We start from the raw sequence: 19,296 nt of genomic DNA, 5'->3' as shown, positions 1-19,296 counted from the left end.
GCTGGGGAACAAGTGACGTGAGTTTGGACCCCCTAGCGGCTTGCTCTGGAATTGCAGGGGCATTAGTTGAAAAATGTTTAAAGGCGAATAACTCAAGAACCGATTGATGGATCGTCGTGATTTTTGGCATGTAGGTAGCTGAAGTGATGCTTGACATAATGTTATTACAATTATGCAAATATTAATGTAATTTGCATAATTAATGAGGAAATTCTATATATCAGCTGCATTCCATGATAGGACTATTCAAGCTTGTAATATATGTAATGCAGAACGGCAGAAATACAGGCAGATATCGATTATGCAAATGAAGACTTAATTTGCATAATTAACGAGAAAATGTTATAATTACATAGTGGTAATGTCTGGAATTTCATACTTGGGATATTTGAAAGTTATGTGAAGGTGAACATTATTAAACATAATTTATTCAAATAAGGACCTCATTTGCATAATTTATGAGGACATGCTATAATGGCATGCATTGATAAGATAAGACTGTCTTTTGGTGTAGAATATGATCAACAGATATAATTGATGCAATATAGGATCCTATTCGCACAATCAGGGGGATTCATCTATAATTTCTTAGTCATAAAGGCTAACATCATTTGGCGAAGGTATGAGATCGTGGAACTCTAGTTTTTATTTTTTTCGCCCTGTCGCTTCATATTTTTTCTGAAAAAATCCGAGAACCAACAAATTAAATTGGTGTGGCCTAAGTATGCAAACATTACCAGATGTTCGTGGCGGTCAGTACTGATTGGTTCACCTTGTATATCTTGTGCTCTGAATTGTTTAATTTGAAGTATCAGCTACACAAGAAATGGTCATAATTATACATGTAAGGGGGGTCTGGGGAGTGGTTTCACTCGGTTGAAAGGTTTTGGACTGAGCAGGCATATACAGAAAAAATTCCAGCTTAGCCCCAAACCTACCAACCTGCCTTATGATGTCCGGCACATCATATTTGTCATTTTTGGGTCAACTAAATCTTCCTGAGCGAGTGAGTGAGTAAGTGAGGGAGGGAGACTATTCTGCATGTTAAAAATGCTATCTTATGTTTCCTTTTTCTAGGAATTGACATGCATTTTGTATGTTGAGAAATCCTTACATGTCTGAACTCATGATCAGGTTTGACATTCTCCTTATTGCTGTACAATGTAAGACTGTATATCAACTCTTGCCAAAGAATGTCAAATGTCAGATAAATGTTATAAAATATGAATTTAGGCCACACCAATTTAATTTGTTGGTTCTCAGATTTTTTCAGAAAAAATATGAAGCGACAGGGCGAAAAAAAATAAAAATAAAAACAGGTCTAGGCATCCTATTATAGGCTTAAATGCTACAAAATGAGCCATGAAGTCAACACAAAAGGCTGGGTTAAAATTTAAACATTGAATTTTGAACTTTTAATCAAACCAGTCTGCATTGATAGATGGAAAAAGTGTAACAACTAGGAAGAAAAGGACTTTCCTCAACTGTTGGGGGGCAAAACATGAGCATTTTTCAGTTGATTCAGGACCAGAATCAAATTTTTTTTTTTTTTTGCAAATCAGAAAAAAACGAAGAGGCGAATCCGAAAACCAACAAATTAAATTGGTGTGGCCTTAGTTAGGGTATTTATCCTGCCATGAAGTATAACCAAATATACTGTACTGTCCTCATGATGTAACACTGATGTTACAGTGACGGCTGTAACAGGCAGCAGTGACTTTAACCAGGGGTAGGGTGACCGCTCACCACGTTGAAGGGGGCCTGCAAGGGGGGGTCCCGACAACGCTCTACGCTGAATTTGGAAACTTCTCAATTACGCTTTACGATATATTCAGAGTGGCCACAACACATTACGTGGAATTAAAACGGCGAATACACACAAAATGCGCCGAGCGGTCCGTCTATGCTCTACGTAGAATTAAGACGACCGATTATGCTCTCTAAAGGGCTTGCAGGCCCCCATTGAACAGTTGACCACTATTGTGGCCACTGAATGCTTATGGTCAATGAGACAAGTCCAAGGGATCAACCAAAAGTGACCTGCATGTCTATGGCCAGGTGACTACTTTGCAAAGGTGACCGGTAGAACAGGTATAACTGTATGTACATTCAATCATATTTCATCTTTCCCTCTCTCTATAACCAATATAAAAATCTGTGGTAGAAATACTTTTTCAGTGTTCTGCAACGTTAACACTGCAAAATGTAAAAATTTTGTTCTGCAATTCAGAAATACTTTATGCAAATACACACTTATGAATTTAGGCATGAACCCACGGCATATTAAAAAATTGCAGGTTACTAGAGTACTTAATTTTTCTCCTGGTAAACTCAAAATGCAGACTGCAGCCAGTGCAGGTGGGATTTCTAACACTGAAATTGTAATAGTGACATCAGAAAGTTCAGAAAACAAGTTAAAAGAAATCAGAACAATTTAGATTCTCCATACTTGGCTGTTGTCCTCTGACCTCCCCCTGCAAATGCATGGTAGAGTCCAGTGGCAGCAGTGACGGCCAACATCCCTCCAAAGATGACATAGTCCACAGCTCCAAAGTTGTGAAATTCTTCTTTTGCAAAAGCCATCCTCGCCTGGCCCTGGATCGCTTGGTCTGTGAACATCAGAAAATATGTTCGTCAAGGCTTGAAATGTGACAGTGTTGATGTGTCAATGTCATTCCAAGTGGGGTCGTGTGGCATAACGACAAAGAGTTATGTTCGAAACCAAGAGATCGCGACTTCCTGCCATGTCACTGATCTTGTGCCCTTGGGAAAGGCACTTTGCACGAATTTCCTCACTTTACTTTAGGTAAAAATGAGTATGTCTATTGTCCAATCATTGCATTTGTCTGTGTTGGTGGTGGCATAAAAATAGTTAGTAGATAGAAATACTTGAGTGTGCAGTCATCGTGTCTTGTAATACATGTAAATGTTGGAATAGAAAAAAAAATATCTAAAAAAAAAACACGTGTAATTCTTCTTTGGGCAATAAAAAAATGTCCCCCAGATCTATTTTATTATTACTTTTATTAGTAGCTACGGTGATTAGTGGTATTTATCATATTTTTGTTGTAATTGGCCACTATCGGTGAGAGGTCCTCTCACACTGACACCGAGGACCGCTCTGACACACGACCTAAATCTGTCAGTTGAAATGGGGGCCAGGGGCCTGCATGGGGGGGGTCCCGACAATGGCCTACGCCAGATTTTGATCTAGCCGGCTACGTATTCTGCTCAATTCAGGAAACCTCTCGATAGGCTTTATGATAAATTCCAAGCAGCTAAAACACATCACGTAGAATTAAAACGGCGAATATGCCCTACGCATAATATTAATACGCCAATTACGCTCTACGTTGAATTAGAGCGGTCCGTCTACGTTGGATTAAAACGGCCGATTACACTCTACAGAAAAGGGCATGCGGGCCCCCACGAATAAGCTTTCATCTCAAATTCTAGATCAGATGGTACCAATGAAAGGGAATTTATGATCGACATAAACATAATTATTTTGAGCATCATTTTTTTAGACCATACTCTTTTGAGTTTTAGACACTAAACCTGGAGTAAGTGCGGGGCGAGATCATGATTGTGTGGTGCAGAAATGTTTTCTCTGCACAGCTTTAATTTAACAGAGCTGGTAACTAGTTTGTTAACTACTTGAACTAGTACTTGGCTTGTCAGGTGACTTTACTATGTTCTGCCCCCCTCCCCCCTCTATTCAAGTATACATGTATGCTAGTACATTACATGAAAGTCAATGCCTTACCAGGATTGAGAAATGGCGGTAAGAAGCTGTACAGGATGGGCAGGCAGCAGCACACAGCTATACTCACACCGAGGCACCACGTCACCTTAGACTTCTCAGATTTCATCGATTTCCTTCTGAGTTTTACATTTCAAGGCAGCCATCTTGGAACAGTCCACTGTACTGTTAGAACAAATTTATTTATATATTTTATGGAGATATAAAACAAAAACTAAATTATCACTTACAGGATTATTACTGTAATTATACATAATACTAATATGTAAATACATGTGATACTTTGTGATATATTGTGAAGTTTAGCTTCTCCCTCTTTGTACTTCAATTATTACTGTCACTTTGTAGGACCCTTAAATAATAGTGGTATAGTCGACACCTGTCCTGCAGTTGCCGAGTTGGTCGGTAGAGGTCCTTCATGTGACGTGCACTTTCTCCCATGACATGGCAGTCCTGTTTCTATAACCCGTAAGTTCCACTTGCGTGTTCGCTGTTTTGGAAGTGATGATGGTATGGTTGCATCCATGTCCATAGGCGCACTCAGACGTTTAGCCTACACACTAAATAGGCGCACACAGACGTTTAGCCTACAAACTAAATAGGCGCACACAGACGTTTAGCCTACAAACTAAATAGGCGCACACAGACGTTTAGCCGACCCACTATAGCTAGACGCAAAGCGTGATACACACTACACAAGTTAATATACAAAGTCTTGGCTGGTTACACAGTAGATGCACTCAGACTTTTGGCATACACCAGACTTTTAGACTAACCTCTACCAAGCTTCGGGAGGCGGCTGGGAAGAGTAGAAATTGCATTGCAAAATAGAGAGATAACATTCTTGGGGAGTTGGTCGATAGAAGACTACAGTTTGTGGCAATTGTACCCTTCTAGTAGACTCCACCAGACTAGTATATATCGGCCTAAAAAGGGGATATAATTGGCCAGAAGAGTTTCCCGGTCATGCTACTCTTCTAGCGGATCAACACCCCGGCTCACGTTATCTCTATTTGAGGGTCTGCATGGGGGGTCCTGGCAACGGTTAACGGTAAATTCGGCAGGGCCGATAACGCTTAACGGTAAATTCAGGACGGTCGGCAACGCTTAACGGTAAATTGACAGGCTTTTTTTCGAGCTGCACTGGATTTGGTATCTCGCTTTGTGAGAAAAGGTGACAAAATTACGTATCTATTTGGCCAATTTCTAGTCTACTTTCGACCCGCCTCCCGAAGGCTGGTAGAGGTTTACGTTTCGGCAAGGCAGTCATCGACCCGTATTGGCTAGATGACATTGTACTCGCTTAGTACAGCCTACACACTACACACTTTCTTGCGCTTAACGCGCACACACGTGTTTAGCTTAGCCTCTCACCAGCCGCCTCCCCAAGCCTGGTAGATTGTGGCTATGTTTAGCCTACACACAGCTTTGTTGACGGACGCAAGGAACCCATGTACAGATCGGTTCTTGTAGTTGCCCCGTTTCGAGGCTATTTAAAGACAAGCTGATCTTTGACCAGTCTCGGAACGTCTGGTGCCAGTTGTAAACACCGGGACAACGCTATCGATATATGAGGGGGGTTTGTTTGCTTACATTATCGCTGTTCTACTCCAGTCCGGAAAGCCTTGGTCGTTGGACTGTAGCTCACATACCTGTTCCCTGAGATCACACCTGTTTATCTGTATACCTGCACCTGGCCTGTACCGCTCCGGTCAATGGAACGCTCACTCCAGCCCGGTTTTTTTATAGAAAGTTTATTGCAAATACATGCCCGAGGGCTAATTGCAGTTACAAACAACATAAAAATGGACAGTTAGAGATGAAATGAATTTCGTCTTCCACTACATTTGAGGAGCAATATTTACAAATTCTCTCCGACACAGGTAGTTTCATATATCGCCCTTGTAGGGGTGGGCACTGATTCTAATTTTATTAATAGCGGAGCGCTGCTCGAAGTCACAGTGTTCTAAGTATTGTTCTAAACAGTATTCAGTTTTACATTTTCTATAGAATCTCAGTTACCGGTATTTATATTCCAACATCTAATCACAAGAGGTGGTGACGGCACACTCAAGTTTTTTTCAACTTATATCAACGCAGGGGACAATACAATATAATACTCATTTTTCACATGAGCGAAGTGAGGAAAGTCGTGTAAAGTGCCTTTCCCAAGGGCACAAGATCGGTGGCATGACAGGACTCGAACCCGGGACCTATTGGTTCCGAGACGAACACCACACGACCCCACCACGCCATTATAGCTTACTTTTTCCAACTGAAGCTGTCTTTTTTTTTCCAACATGCAATCAAAAGACGCAGGGATGACACACTCAAGTTTTGTCAACTTATATTAATGCCGCCACCAACACAGGGGACAGTACAATACTCATCAGTTTCACCTGAGCGAAGTGAAGAAAGTCGTCTAAAGTGCCTTTCCCAAGAGCGCAAGATCGGTAGCATGACAGGACTCGAACTCGGGACCTCTTGGTTCCGAGTCGAGAACGCTGCCGCTACGCCACAAGATCCCAATTTTTAGCCCGTTTTTAATTGGGGTATAACAAATAATAGTAAAAAAGAAAGAAAACCAGACAGGGTAGACGAGAGCCAGAGTTTTCTTAACTGTTTTCTTTTCTTTTTGTAATTTTCGACGTTACTAGACATAGACATATGAAAGAAGGCGCAGAAAAAGGATGTGACAAGCTACCCACGGCAGGTTACTGTCCATGGGCTCCCACCAACCCACTCCTGTCAACCTGACACATCAAAATAAAACTTTGAAATACATAACTTTTAAGCGTTCCACTAGGTTCTCCACTAGCTCACACCACTTCACCGTCGAAATCTTGTTACAGTGGCAGTTTCTTTCCCCGTACGGCCAAGCTTTGGAATTCCCTCCCTGACAAGTGTTTCCCACCAACCTACGATCTACAGGCTTTCAAATCAAACGTTCACATGGTACTGCCGTGAAACTTCTGATTTTGATATCTCGTGTTCTGGACGTGCTTGAGTCACGAATTTATAGTTAGCACATTCATGTGCGCTGAAAGAAGTGACATGAGTTTGGACCCCCTAGCGTGTTGTTTGGGGACTGCAGGGGAGTTTGTTTTTAAAATGTGAGATAACTCAAGAACCGGTCGACGGATCGCCGTGATTTTGGCATTTAAGTGTTAATTGAGTGATTCTTGTTATTCCTTAATCTCCAAGCAGATCCCCGGTGGCAAAAAGACAGTATCAAATTGGCCAGGCAGTATCCATTAGCCAGAGAAGGTCGCCAGCCACCGACGGGTGGGGTACCGAAAAAAAAACGGCCATATATAAAAGGTAACGATCATTAAAAATTCCCCCACAACCTCTGCTTGGAGAGTAGTTATTCCTGGCATATTAAAAGGACGTACTAAAATAATATCACAAAAGCGGGTGTAAACAGACTACCATCTGCTTGGAGATTAGGAGAAATGCGTTCATACTAAAATTCAGGCCCTGCTAGAATTGAACTAATAGGACGGCAGCCAGGACACCCCCTACCCACTTCCTGTTGTGTCTGCCCGCATTAAACCATTAACTTATCGTTAGTTTTCATACAACAGCAGTAATGTGGACCAGGAGTGCAGGACGCTGGTCACTCAGCCAAGTTTACCAGCCAGGGACACTTCAAATGGTTTGTGTTACTGAAGGGGGGGGCCTGCATGCCCTTTTTCGTAAGGCGTAATCAGGCCTTTTTAGTCTTCGTATCCGAAGGCAGCTTTACCAAAAACCAACGTAATTCTTAATAGTACATTGGCCGCAAAGCGTTAAGTCGTAATCAGCTCTGAAACTTTAACGTAATTCGTAATCGGCGGCGAAGACTTTTCGTAATCAGTAACCCCCCATGCAGGCCCTCCTGAAACCGGTAGCACGCTATGTTGTTGTCTCCAATCAGACGTCTGGGGTGGGCAATTGTCTCCGACGGGTCAACTTTTCTGGTAAAGTTAATAGTAGTTATGTTTACTGAAAGAATACATCTTGGTTTTTGTTCAGTTTCCTCTTCTTCTTCTCCAAACCAACAAGGTCAATGACCTGAACCAGACGTTTGTCACCATGGTAACTAGTGTTGGGTTACATCATGTTGCAATTTTATAGCAGGAGGTATTCAGACTCCTGTCTATGTATATGAATGTGTTTGAGTAAGAATTAAAAGGGCAGACCATATGTGAAGGTTAACATTATGCATTTGCTCTGAAAATGTTACCTTTCTAGTTGTAGTAAATTAGTCCTTAGGCCACACCAATTTAATTTCTTGGTTAACGGATTTTTCTAGAATAATAATGGAGCGGGCGGGCGAAAAAAAATAAAATAAAATTAGGCCTAGGCATCCTATTATGGCCCAAAATGGTACGATAGGAGCCATGAAGTCAACACATCAGACTTGTTCAAAATTTAAACAATGAATTTTGAACTTTTAATGATACCACTGTATTGAAAGATGGAATAACTGTAACAACTAGGAAGAAAAGGACTGTTTTCAACTGTTCAGGGCAAAATATGAGCATTTTGCAGTTGATTCTGAATTTTTATTTTTATTTTCAAATCAGAAAAAAAACGAAGCGGGCGAATCCGTTAACCAAGAAATTTAATTGGTGTGGCCTTATGAAAGTCACTGTAGTTGTATCAATAAGATTGCTGTACACACACACACACACACACACAATCAGAAACCATCAGTAATGAAAAAACAGGTTTTCACTTTAAAAATATATAACCTTTATTGTTTCAATTGAAACCTAGGTATCAATTCTTGTACAACTATTTTTCACACATTGGAAAATAGAAAAAATGTAACACAGGCAAGAAATGGTCAGATGTGTTCCTACTCTATGGGACTTGACGTGTGTTCGATTTTACTCCTAACAACGCTTTGCAGGGAAATATAAAGGGAGATGGTCATATAAAAGTTATAAACAATATGAGGTCCAGTGTTTAGAATTATGGCCAATATGACAGTTTGTTCTGAGTTGCAACATCACTATATCACAGACATTTACAGCGTTTCATTTTTTTTCCTCTGGTCTAAAGAAGCTTTGTCCCTTACATGTTTCTTTACGTTAGTTCTTGTATGTTCCCTTGGTATGATCCAAGCCTTTAAAACAGGCGTACGGGATAAAATATGTTCACCTTACAATAATTATCACAACTTAAGCAATATTACCTACACTTGAAACTTGGAAAGGGGCAAATATTTAATGGGGAGGGGGGCATAAACAATCAGCAGGGTTTTTACTCCACCTGATTCCTCCAGGCTTTACTATCTACATCAGGAATCCACGGTGGCACTATCTACAGGAGAACTTAACAAACAATAAGCCTTTCACAAGGGAAAAATGCAGGTAACAAAGTAATATTAACAACTGCAACAACATGGACATTACTAGTAGTTAACACTGGACATTACAAAACTTCCTCCTTAGTACATTATCTTTTATCTCGAATCTTTCCTACTATACAATACAGGGTGACCTTGGCAACAACGCAGAACAAGAAATATATGGCTGATTGCACGGGCGGGGGACGTTTGCCAAGTATGAGTCAGTCACTGAGACAAGCAGCACCAAAAGTTTCCGTCTTTCCCGACGCCTCACAGTCCACGCGTCCGCCGACCTCATCACTAGCGCCTTCCGTTTGGGAGAAAATAAATAAACAGCCGCTACGTAAAACCCCGTCCCTAACCCCGGTCTGATAGAGCGCGGCGGACGCGGTGTTCGGTCAGACGGCGGGAAGACGTGAGGATGTACGGTCTCTTTCGTTGTTTTTCACTCAATGCGCTCCACTTTGCCGACGATCTTCCCCTCCCACAGTGGCAGTAAGTCCTCGTCTTCGGTGACCTCCTGGTAAACCGCGTTGGAGCCGAACTCGGTCGATGTGCACTTGAAGAAGTATCTGCACAACAAGACAAGAGGGAAAAACTTGTCAGCTTCCTAGCTTTACAAAAACTCATTAACAAATCTATAATCATAACTAACAAAAGTTAACATTTGTAAGGCAAATGGGTAATGTTTACCTTTGTTTACCTGCTCTGTTAATTCATACTCAAATACATTCACCTATATGGTCAGACAGGAGTATAAATCCCTCCTACTATGAAATTGCAACATCATGTAACCCAACACCAGTTAGCACGGTGAGTAACCTCAACATATCAGGTCATTGGCCAGGTCAGAGATCAGTGTTTGGAACGGAAGAAAAAGAGGAAATTTAGCAAAAACAATATATTTTGTAAATACTCAATTGCAAGATCACCACACCACAAATGTGTTTATTACAGTACTTTCATGGAAGTCCATCTGTGTTGGTAGATAGCCATAGTACAATGCTAAACTGTATTCCAACACAAGGGCACACAAGGATCAAATTTTGAACCACGACTGTCGCCTTTATCAGGACAATTGATGACCAATCACTTCCGAATGTAAACCCGCAAGAGTTACACACAAGACTTTATGCATATGTGACGTCATCAACAGCAATATACCAGACAGTTAACTACTATAGTAATTACACCACCCACTGTATCTTTTAAGTGATGGCTAGAGTGCTTAGAAGTCTATGGCCCTTTTTATACCTCACAAAAATTAATCCTGCTCTGTATCCTGTATTCTGACTTGTCTAGCGAAACGGTCTGGTGATTCAATGTGACACTACAATTACATTACTACTGTACTATAGCTTTGATTGCAAACTTAAAATGTCATAAAAATCCACCTTTTGATTATGAAGTTCTACTGAGACAGCTTAGGCCACACCAATTTAATTTCTAGGTTAACGGATTTGCCTGCTTCATTTTTTTCTGATTTGCAAAAAAAAAGATTCTGGTTCAGACTCAACTGCAAAATGCTCATTTTTTGCCCTGAACAGTTGAAAACAGTCTTTTTCTTCCTAGTTGTTAGCTACAGTTATTCCGTCTTTCAATGCAATGGTTTCATTAAAAGATCAAAATTCATAAGTTCAAAATGCATTGTTTAAATTTTGAACCAGCCTGGTGTGTTGACTTCATGGCTCCTATCGTACCATAATAGGATGCCTAGGCTTGTTTTTATTTTTTTTGCCCGCCCGCTCTATTATTTTTGTAGAAAAATCTGTTAACCGAGAAATTAAGATGGTGTGGCCTTATAGTAATATTCAAGAACGTGCTTGATGATACATACCTATAGTTTCCTCTCTTGGTGATGCTGTTTTTGAAGATGGCCAGGGTGATGTCCTTCCCGGGGAGCGTTGTTCTGTAGGGGATGGGCTCGCCGCAGAAGTAGTACCCGACCACGGTGTTGTCACCCGACACAGACATCATAGACGCTGGCTTTTTGACAGGCTGTTTTCTGCTAAAGGTAAACAAAAACAACAGCATTGTTAGAAACATGTTGATATATTCATAGAAACAATTTAATTCTTATTGTAACTATTGGTAGAAATACTTTTTTCAGTGTTCTGCAATATTGCAGGATGCGAAATTTTTTTGCAATTCAAAAGTGTAGAGCTAAACCCATAGCACATACATGTACATGTGCAAAGTTGCAAATATTTAGAATGGAATTTAAAAAATATGTGCAAAATTACTTGCATGTTATAGAGTTAGTAGTAAATACAAAAGATCTTAAACACCATTAAACCCTGAGCATGAGATTTCTTCAGTCTGCAAATTTTTCTCCTGCAATATTGAAAATGTCTCTGCAAAATGCAGACTGCAGATGGGTACAGTATTTCAAACACTGCTAACTCAAAAATACAACCACAAAAAGTGTCTTGGTTCAGCATCCAAATTCCTTGTTCGAAATCTTTTAACAGTGACAGTTTCTTTCCCCGTACGGCCAAGCTTTGGAATTCCCTCCCTGACAAGTGTTTCCCACCAACCTACAATCTACAGGCTTTCAAATCAAACGTTCACCACCATCTCTTGACGTAGCCATGTTTCTCTCAGCTTTCTAGTTCAATGCCGAGAAGTGGTCGCATAGGCCTTGCATTGAACCACTCCGTTTAAAAAAAGGGACATCTTACGTTTCTTCTTCTGGTTCCAAGTCGGACACGGCTGGGACGACTTTGGACTGCGGCAGTTTGCCCTTGTCCTTCCTGGCACCGCTGTCCACAACATGTCTGCTGCTGCAGGACCAAACAGGGTGTGTTATGTTTGGTAACCATGACGACATTACAGTGTGCTCCATGTTTTGTGTACTCCAAGGAATCTCTGTTGTACCTCTATGTTTTAAAACATTAGTTCTAAGTGGTTTTGAAGTACTGAAGCAAGTTAGAAACATTGATAAATATCATTAAACAAAAGTACTTGTGAAATTTCATGGTTACAGGGCACTTAATGTTTTCCTTTAAAAACTATGCTGTATCTAGGTTCAAATGTTGTTGCGAATGAGTTAAAACTGCAATCCTTCTTGATTTTTAAAAAGTGGTCCTTATTCTACAGCACTACATTTTATTCTGGAAAGGACAACAAAGCCGGAAGAGGTAGGAATGATTTTGGGGTAGGAATAATTTTTGTTGCTAAGTGTGTACTGTTCCTAATAAAACAAACAAACAAATAACTTAAGGTCTGCTCTGATAATTCTTACTCAAACACATGGTGACAGGAGTCTAAATCCCTCCTGCTATAAAATTGCAACATGATGTAACCCAACACTAGTTACCATGGTGAGAGACTGTCTGGTCATTGACCAGGTCAGAGGTCAGTTTTTGGGAGGGAAGAAGAAGAAACAGAGTAAAAACAATATGTTTTCCTTTGGTAAACATAACAAACAAACGACTTCTCACCTGCCCTTGGTGCTGGACTTCTCGACCAGTCTTCTGCGTGCCTCCTCCAAGCAGATAAGGGGGTTGGGCTGCGGCAGGACCGGCATCTGTGTGTCCTGCATGAACGGCTGCATGGGCCGCACCTCCGCAGTCACCGCCGGCCGCTCCATGGACGTCGGGCGCGACGTGTTGTACGCCAAGGGCTTCTTGGCTGAGCTGGAGCTCGCTTTTCCAGAGCTGGAAACAAAAACACCATTTGTCACTGAGTCTTCTAGCATGCTAGTCTTTAGTAGCACGCGTAGTCCAGTGGTTAGTGATCCTGCCTCTGGACTAAGAGTAAGAGGTCGGGAGTTCGAATCCCGGCTGATGTCGTTCACCCGACATGCACGCTACTGTTTAGGGTCGCAGTCCTTAGGACGGGACGTTAAGCCATGGTCCACTGTTCATTGTACTTGTCGAAAAGAGCTAAGGGAATTTTCCCAATACAATGAACCTGTAATACTGTACATAGCATCTGTCTTCTCTGTCACGACCAGTGGAAGATTAGCTCTTTAATGAGCTAAATTGGTTCAAGAGCACTTCCTTTCTTTCTATTGAAACATACAAAATCCAGCAAACTAGTGTTCTAGCCAGGCTGAATTTTCTTTCTGTCGTCCGTATCACATAATGTTGAGCAACTATCCTATGGGTTCCAGGGAATTTTAATATCTTGACCCCTGAAATGCTATTTCCTGCACTTTGAGGGGCAATTTTTGTTGGTAGACTTAGTTTCATGACATTTCTTTCTGTCAAAATTTTTGTTTGTTGTGGGCAGCAAAATTCTCTCAAGTAACAGAAAGACAAACGTGGATAGAACACTACAGTAATCTACTTCAGTAATCTACTAATAAGGCACAGGAAACCTACCTTCTATGCGTTGCTTGGGATGCTGTCTTGGATGAGCGTTTGAACTTAGGTTCTCTGACGTTGACGCCTCCTCTGTACCTCTCCCTCTCACCCTCCTCCATCCAGTCCCACACCTTCCCAAATCTGTACAGTCAAAACAACACGGAACACATTAACATTTAGTTCATTTTAACTTCACATTTTACACAAGTGAAAAATGAAATTTCAGGGCAACTAAACTGGATAATTTCAGGGCATTTTTTTATAAAGTCAAAAAGTCAATTGTTTTGGTCATTCTTTTAATAGAATGTTGAATTTTGATAGAATGTTGAATGTTGAATAGAATGTTGAACTTTTAATAGAATGTTGAATGTTGAACTTCCAAAAAAATTTTGTCTTCACTTTATTTGCATATCAATCAACAGGTTGTGTATATAAACCTGCTTTCCCCTCTGGTCTCTCAGTCACTGACGAAAGCTAGTGGATACTAGCTGAAACGTCTGACGTTTTCAAAATCATATCCAGTTGCTTGAGTAACTGTTTTTTGGCATATCGTATTACCTGGATGTCTAACCTTCATCGACGAATGTTGAATTAATCCTACTCCATGGCAAACTGATATTAGTGAGGCAAAAACATGATGTAGATGATAGAAAAATGGATGCTTGTTTTCTATCGTAGGCTCTAAATATTTAATTGTGTTACCAAAAAAAAATAAAGGTATTTGTCAAGTAGCTTGCTTTTGGGATCCAGTATTTGAGATGCTTTCAGTATAAAAGGACAAAAACATGCAAAGAAATGGTGGTAATTGTCAATATCCGACAAGATTTCCTCATTCAGAATATTTTATACTTTGCCACCCTGAAATTATAATGAATGCCTTTCAGTAATCATTAAAAAAAATCAATGCTGATGAAGTAGCTAAGATACTCCATTTACTTGGTACATGGTGACATCTAAGGCTATTCTAGATGTAGTTACAGGAACTAAATATTTTCAAACATGAGAAAGAGCTGTGGTCCCCACATGTGATAGCCACATGGCAGGATGTGTTACAGAAGCGCTGTGCTCAGACAGACCACAAATGTGCCGCTACCGGTGCCTGCTAGTCACCATGGCAACAGTGCTGCACCTCCGAGCGACCCGTGTTTGCCTGCAGGCACAGCGCCCTTTGTAACGCGGCCGTGCTTATTTTGGGAAGATGGTTCACTTCCGTTTGGTAAAACTGGCTGCACGGTCTGGCCACCTGCTTGGCCGTCTTGTGTGCGGATCACACACAGCTCAAATATTGGCCCCGGCTAACGCCTACCCCCCTCCCCAGTGCATCAAGGCTAATGATACTTTGATACGGTGCCCAGGCCAGAAATGCCATCTGTGGCTGTTGGAAAGCCATCGGGCAGGGAATTTCACACGTTGGAATGGCCAGCCTAACTTCCTGCACCCTGCTAGCTTCAAAAGGATCGCTGGCAGACCCATAAACTGTTGAGCAGCAAGTTCAGTTGTGGCACAAGTTTTATCCATATGGGTCAACACAGGAGACCAGTGAACTACTGACCTATCCGTCTCTACAGGCAAGGCCAGGAACGGTTCGCCTTCCTCCTTCCTGCCGCCGCCACGCTTGCCAACGACTTCTCTCCGCGCGTCGTGTCGCAGGGACTCGGCCGTGCCGCCCATGCTGTCCTGATGTACGCGGGACTGTGTGGTGTACATTTCCGAGTCTCTCTGTACTTTCCTCTGTGTTTCCATCTCCGTCTGTTTCTCCAGCCCGTCCCTTGACTTGGGATGGTGGTGGTGATGATGGTAGTAATATTTGTGGTAATGGGTGACGGTCTCCGCCTCGGTGGAGTCTCCCAGTCCGCTGTCCCGTTTGGAGACGTCCTTGGGGCGCGAGCGGTTGTGCCAGGCCATGGCGGAAGCGCCGGCGAGCGCGCCGGGGAAGGACACGTGGTGGGGAACACCTGAGATGTGGCTCTTGTTGGGTCTGACGGGGGAGTGCCTGCCGGGGGAGCGGCAGCCCGGGGTCTGGAGAACGCGCGACACGTGCTCGTCCAGGATGGACTCCGGGTCGTCATCGATGCTGGTGGTGTCGTCCATGAGCGGGAAGAGTCTGGGCTGGGTGGGGTCGGCTCCCGACGCTCCCTGAGATTCTCCTGATGCCTGACTGGCACCACAGTCGCCCTCCTGTAGGAATTAAAAACACACGTTAACATCAGACCGGTTCATATCCAAGTCACATCATAGTCCTACCTGACATTAAAATTTACATTAGTTTACAAGTCTAGAATTTTTCCAACAATAGTTACTGCTAGTGTTTAAACCAGCACCTGTCTCTCTACCATTTCATAGGACTGACAAAAGTTTTGCATATTCCGACTCAACTGACAAAAATTGGCGTGTTATGATATGGAAAGAGATGTCAGAACTTGCCCCTCAAATGCAGTAAAGGGTTTCAGAGGATAAAGATTTCAAAATTTTCCGGACCCTCTTGGATTGCACGAAACATGATGTTACGTCAAACAAAATTGGGAAAGATATTTCAGGCTGACTAGAAGACTGACTTAGGCCTTACACTTACCATTCTTCTCAGCTGTTCGTCCAGTCGCTCCTTGTTCTCCCGGTCCTGTTTAACTTTCTCCAGCTTGGCGATCAACAGTTCCGCAAACTTTTTGGGCTCCATCATTTTCATCTCTTTGGGGAGCCTCTGAGTTCTCGGTTGCTGGAAGGAGGAAAGAAAACAATCAGAATCAAGTGTCTTCTATGTGTTCTTGTCCAAGAAAACAACAATGAATAGCAAATATCTATGCTACTTCAGAAAATGTTGTATTTGATTCCATTTCCAACTTTCACTAGGTTTTTTTAGCTTTCTTTGCAGACTTGTTGGGCGTCTGTATTATTTTTTAAGCAACGCGAGTAATATGCCGCGGAGGGATGATTTTGTTGCCGAGGGAGTTTTTGCCGTGGAGAGAAGGTTTCGCGTTGGACTGCGGCATATTACTCGCGTCGCTCTCGGAAAAATAATGCTGACGCCCAACAAGTCTGCAAAGGAGGCTAAGGTTTTCTCAACCAACATTGAATAGGATGGTAGCAACATTATTATCATTATAGTTACCAGAAAAGCCGATGTTTTGTCATTTAAAAGCAGTAAATTTCGCATGCTTCCATGACGTGGGGTACGTACCGGGAATGGCGGGTAGCACATGACGTTGCCGTTACGCTGGGCGTCTTGTCTCATCCCCTTCAGCTGTCGTCTTCTTCTGTGTCTGTGGTTGGACACCCCATCTCTGTAACAAACAGTTAAGCAACAGGTTAGTCCTCTGTACTTACAAATCAAGCCATGTTTCTACTGTCTATTCCAACCACACATACATGTCACTGATGGTTTAACTACCTCGTGTGTCAATTTCAATCAAATTCAAGACAAATACTGCATGTCACAAAACAAAAACCTCAGAAATTGACACAAGAACTACAAACAAGAAATCCTAGTGATGCAAGGAGTTGAGATTCAAACTTATGGTTTTCTATATGTGTATATACCATCAGTTAAAACTGTCGGTATTGACAGTTATAGGCTAGCAAAATGTACCAAAAGCATTTATTCTGGGCATTTGGAATGGCAGAAGTCTTGAAAATTCTTCTTCTTTCCTTCAAATGTTGAGTTTTGGTTTTGCAGGTTCTGTTAAAAGTGCATGAGAGCTTCTATACCCCCATCCCTGGTTCCCTTGTAACCTGACTCCCCCTGCTACTTGCCCTGGGATCACATGGTCTGACCCAAGCCCTCTGGTCAAATTCTGCAGCCCCAAATCAACAACATAACCTGCAATCCTCCCGCCACACAACTGGCGTCTACTTTCACAGGAATTCCCTCACCCCTTACACTGGGGCCTGGGCCGGAAAACTATCCCCCAGTGCTCTCTGGGCCGTAAAAATTGTCCTGGCTTCCCCCCCTTATTTACAGATAGCTGGCATAACTTCCAGTCGCCTGAAGTGGCTTGGTATGTGCACACACAATTTCCGGGGACAATTTGGTGCATGTTTTTACACTTCCAGAGAGGTGAGTAATGCTGGTAGCTTGGGTAAAACTCCCCAGAAGTAAGAGAGGTAGAATTCCACTAGTCTGTACCAGGGGAAGTAGACGAATGCTTTTCCAATAGCACAGAAGAGAGAAAAAACGCTGAAACATACCAATGATAAAATTTGCTTCACTTTTGATTTCTGAAATGTTTTTATCTTTTTAGTACTAAATTTTTAGTACTAGATTTTTACTTAATTTTAGACTTGCCTTGTGTATAGAGGGGGTCTGGACTAATATCTCCCTATCAGCCATTGCATTTACCACATAGACCAGTGGTGCGAGTTTCTCTGACACATGCAAAAAGCATTTCTCGCCGGGACTCAAAAGAGAGAGACATGAAAGCATTCTGGCTGGCTCTAGCCCCACCCTTACACCTTGCCGCCTGACTTTTGCATCCTATTACCCAGTGTAGACCCCCTAATTTGCATGGCTGGCTGGAATTTTGATGAATGGCCTCTCCCTGTACAACATCCCTACAGTAACGCCCCTCTCCCACCCATGAAATCTGGAAGCCTGTACCAACCATTCTAACCAAGGGGTAGAAAATTCTCTCAAGATTTTCTGTTCAACAGCTAAAAATTAGCGACAGCAAACATATTTTCACCAATGCAAGGTTTTTTCTTATGAAATTTCTCTTTAGAACCATCCTCTATAATAGAACAAAACCTGGCTACAAAGAAACCTATTTAGGCCACACCAATTTATTTCCTTGGTTAACGGATTCGCCGCTTCGTTTTTTTGCCAAAATGAAATAAAATAAAAACAGAACAAAAATCCATACTCTCGGGTCCCGAATTGGGGCCCCAAAATCCACCCCGAACGTTGTAATTTTTCAAAATTTGGGCATAGTTAACAGCGTTAAAAATACATTGCTTCAATGCAGAAACATTTTTCTGAGTGCAATTTGTTCGGAAAGCTAGGTTGCCTCTTCAAAAGTTCGTCAAAAAAAATTCTTTTGATATAGAACTCGCCCCCCACCCCCTTTGCACATGTCACCATTCATGGCACAAAACTTTACTGACGACAGTCAAACGTACGGCAGATTTACTAAGTCATCGTGCCTGTAACAACATATCATCTCCCTTTTAGATATATATTATATTTCATTTAGAAACACGTATTGTGTCGGAAACATGTGCTAGTAACGGGCGTTAAAAGTAATGGGCCGAACGTATAAACTCGGCCTGGGCGGCACATGCACACACACCTTCAAAACGATCTTTTTTCCAGGGAATATGTAAAAATAACACGACATAACAATGTATTCTGACATCACAAACTGTATTACTCTCAAAAAGTACAAAATCCTACCACAAACATAGGATTTGGCAAAGTAAAAAGTCCTCCATGCACGTAAGTCCATTTCACTAAAGCAACTTTCTGACGGTCGGAAGAGTCCACTTCGAGTAGGGGGAAACAGTTTCTTTTAATTACAGAAATTACTCTGTGAAAAATACTACATGTGCATGTGGCATTCTAACAAAGTTACATCTTATCTAGATACCTATAAACAGGAGTACAATTGCAAATAATGCATCAATTATTACATCTAAATTTTTTAATAAAATGGTTCCCCCTACAAATAAAAATCTCCATACATCAAAGACTTGATAGTGAAACCCTAGACCATTGAATTTGTGGCAACTTGAAGAGTGTGTCAATGTGGCTATTTGTTTGAATGATGGCTATGTATAATGTAGCTGTAGCATACCTAAAGTGTATAATGGGAAATATAAAATGTATGGTAGTACCGGTAGTATTTGGGAATTGGGAAAAGATAAAAAAAGAAATAAAATATCTGTAAAAGTAG

At 41.7% G+C, this 19,296-nt stretch overlaps 1 protein-coding gene and 1 pseudogene across 4 annotated transcripts in view; both read right to left on the bottom strand.

Annotated features, from left to right (window-relative positions):
- The window catches only part of LOC109481582, a 29,700-nt pseudogene extending 25,782 nt beyond the window's left edge, over positions 1-3,918 (bottom strand).
- Positions 3,919-8,479: 4,561 nt separating this feature from the next.
- The window catches only part of LOC109481533 (axin-1-like), a 20,396-nt gene continuing 9,579 nt past the window's right edge, over positions 8,480-19,296 (bottom strand). Inside the window, exons 4-11 of one of the 4 annotated variants that reach the window (XM_019784112.1) lie at positions 16,590-16,692; positions 15,987-16,127; positions 14,967-15,592; positions 13,433-13,555; positions 12,548-12,763; positions 11,786-11,887; positions 10,942-11,112; positions 8,480-9,676 (exon numbers count right to left, since the gene is read on the bottom strand). In XM_019784112.1, the coding sequence (XP_019639671.1) occupies positions 9,550-9,676; positions 10,942-11,112; positions 11,786-11,887; positions 12,548-12,763; positions 13,433-13,555; positions 14,967-15,592; positions 15,987-16,127; positions 16,590-16,692 (1,609 nt within the window). In that variant the 3' untranslated portion in view covers positions 8,480-9,549. The remainder of the gene's footprint in view (positions 9,677-10,941; positions 11,113-11,785; positions 11,888-12,547; positions 12,764-13,432; positions 13,556-14,966; positions 15,593-15,986; positions 16,128-16,589; positions 16,693-19,296) is intronic. The other 3 variants (XM_019784115.1, XM_019784116.1, XM_019784114.1) reach the window with 3 other exon arrangements.

Source organism: Branchiostoma belcheri, unplaced genomic scaffold (genome assembly GCF_001625305.1).
Source record: "Branchiostoma belcheri isolate BF01 breed outbred unplaced genomic scaffold, Haploidv18h27 scaffold56, whole genome shotgun sequence".
NCBI classification, from domain to species: domain Eukaryota; kingdom Metazoa; phylum Chordata; class Leptocardii; order Amphioxiformes; family Branchiostomatidae; genus Branchiostoma; species Branchiostoma belcheri.
This window is presented reverse-complemented; position numbering and strand designations above follow the sequence as displayed.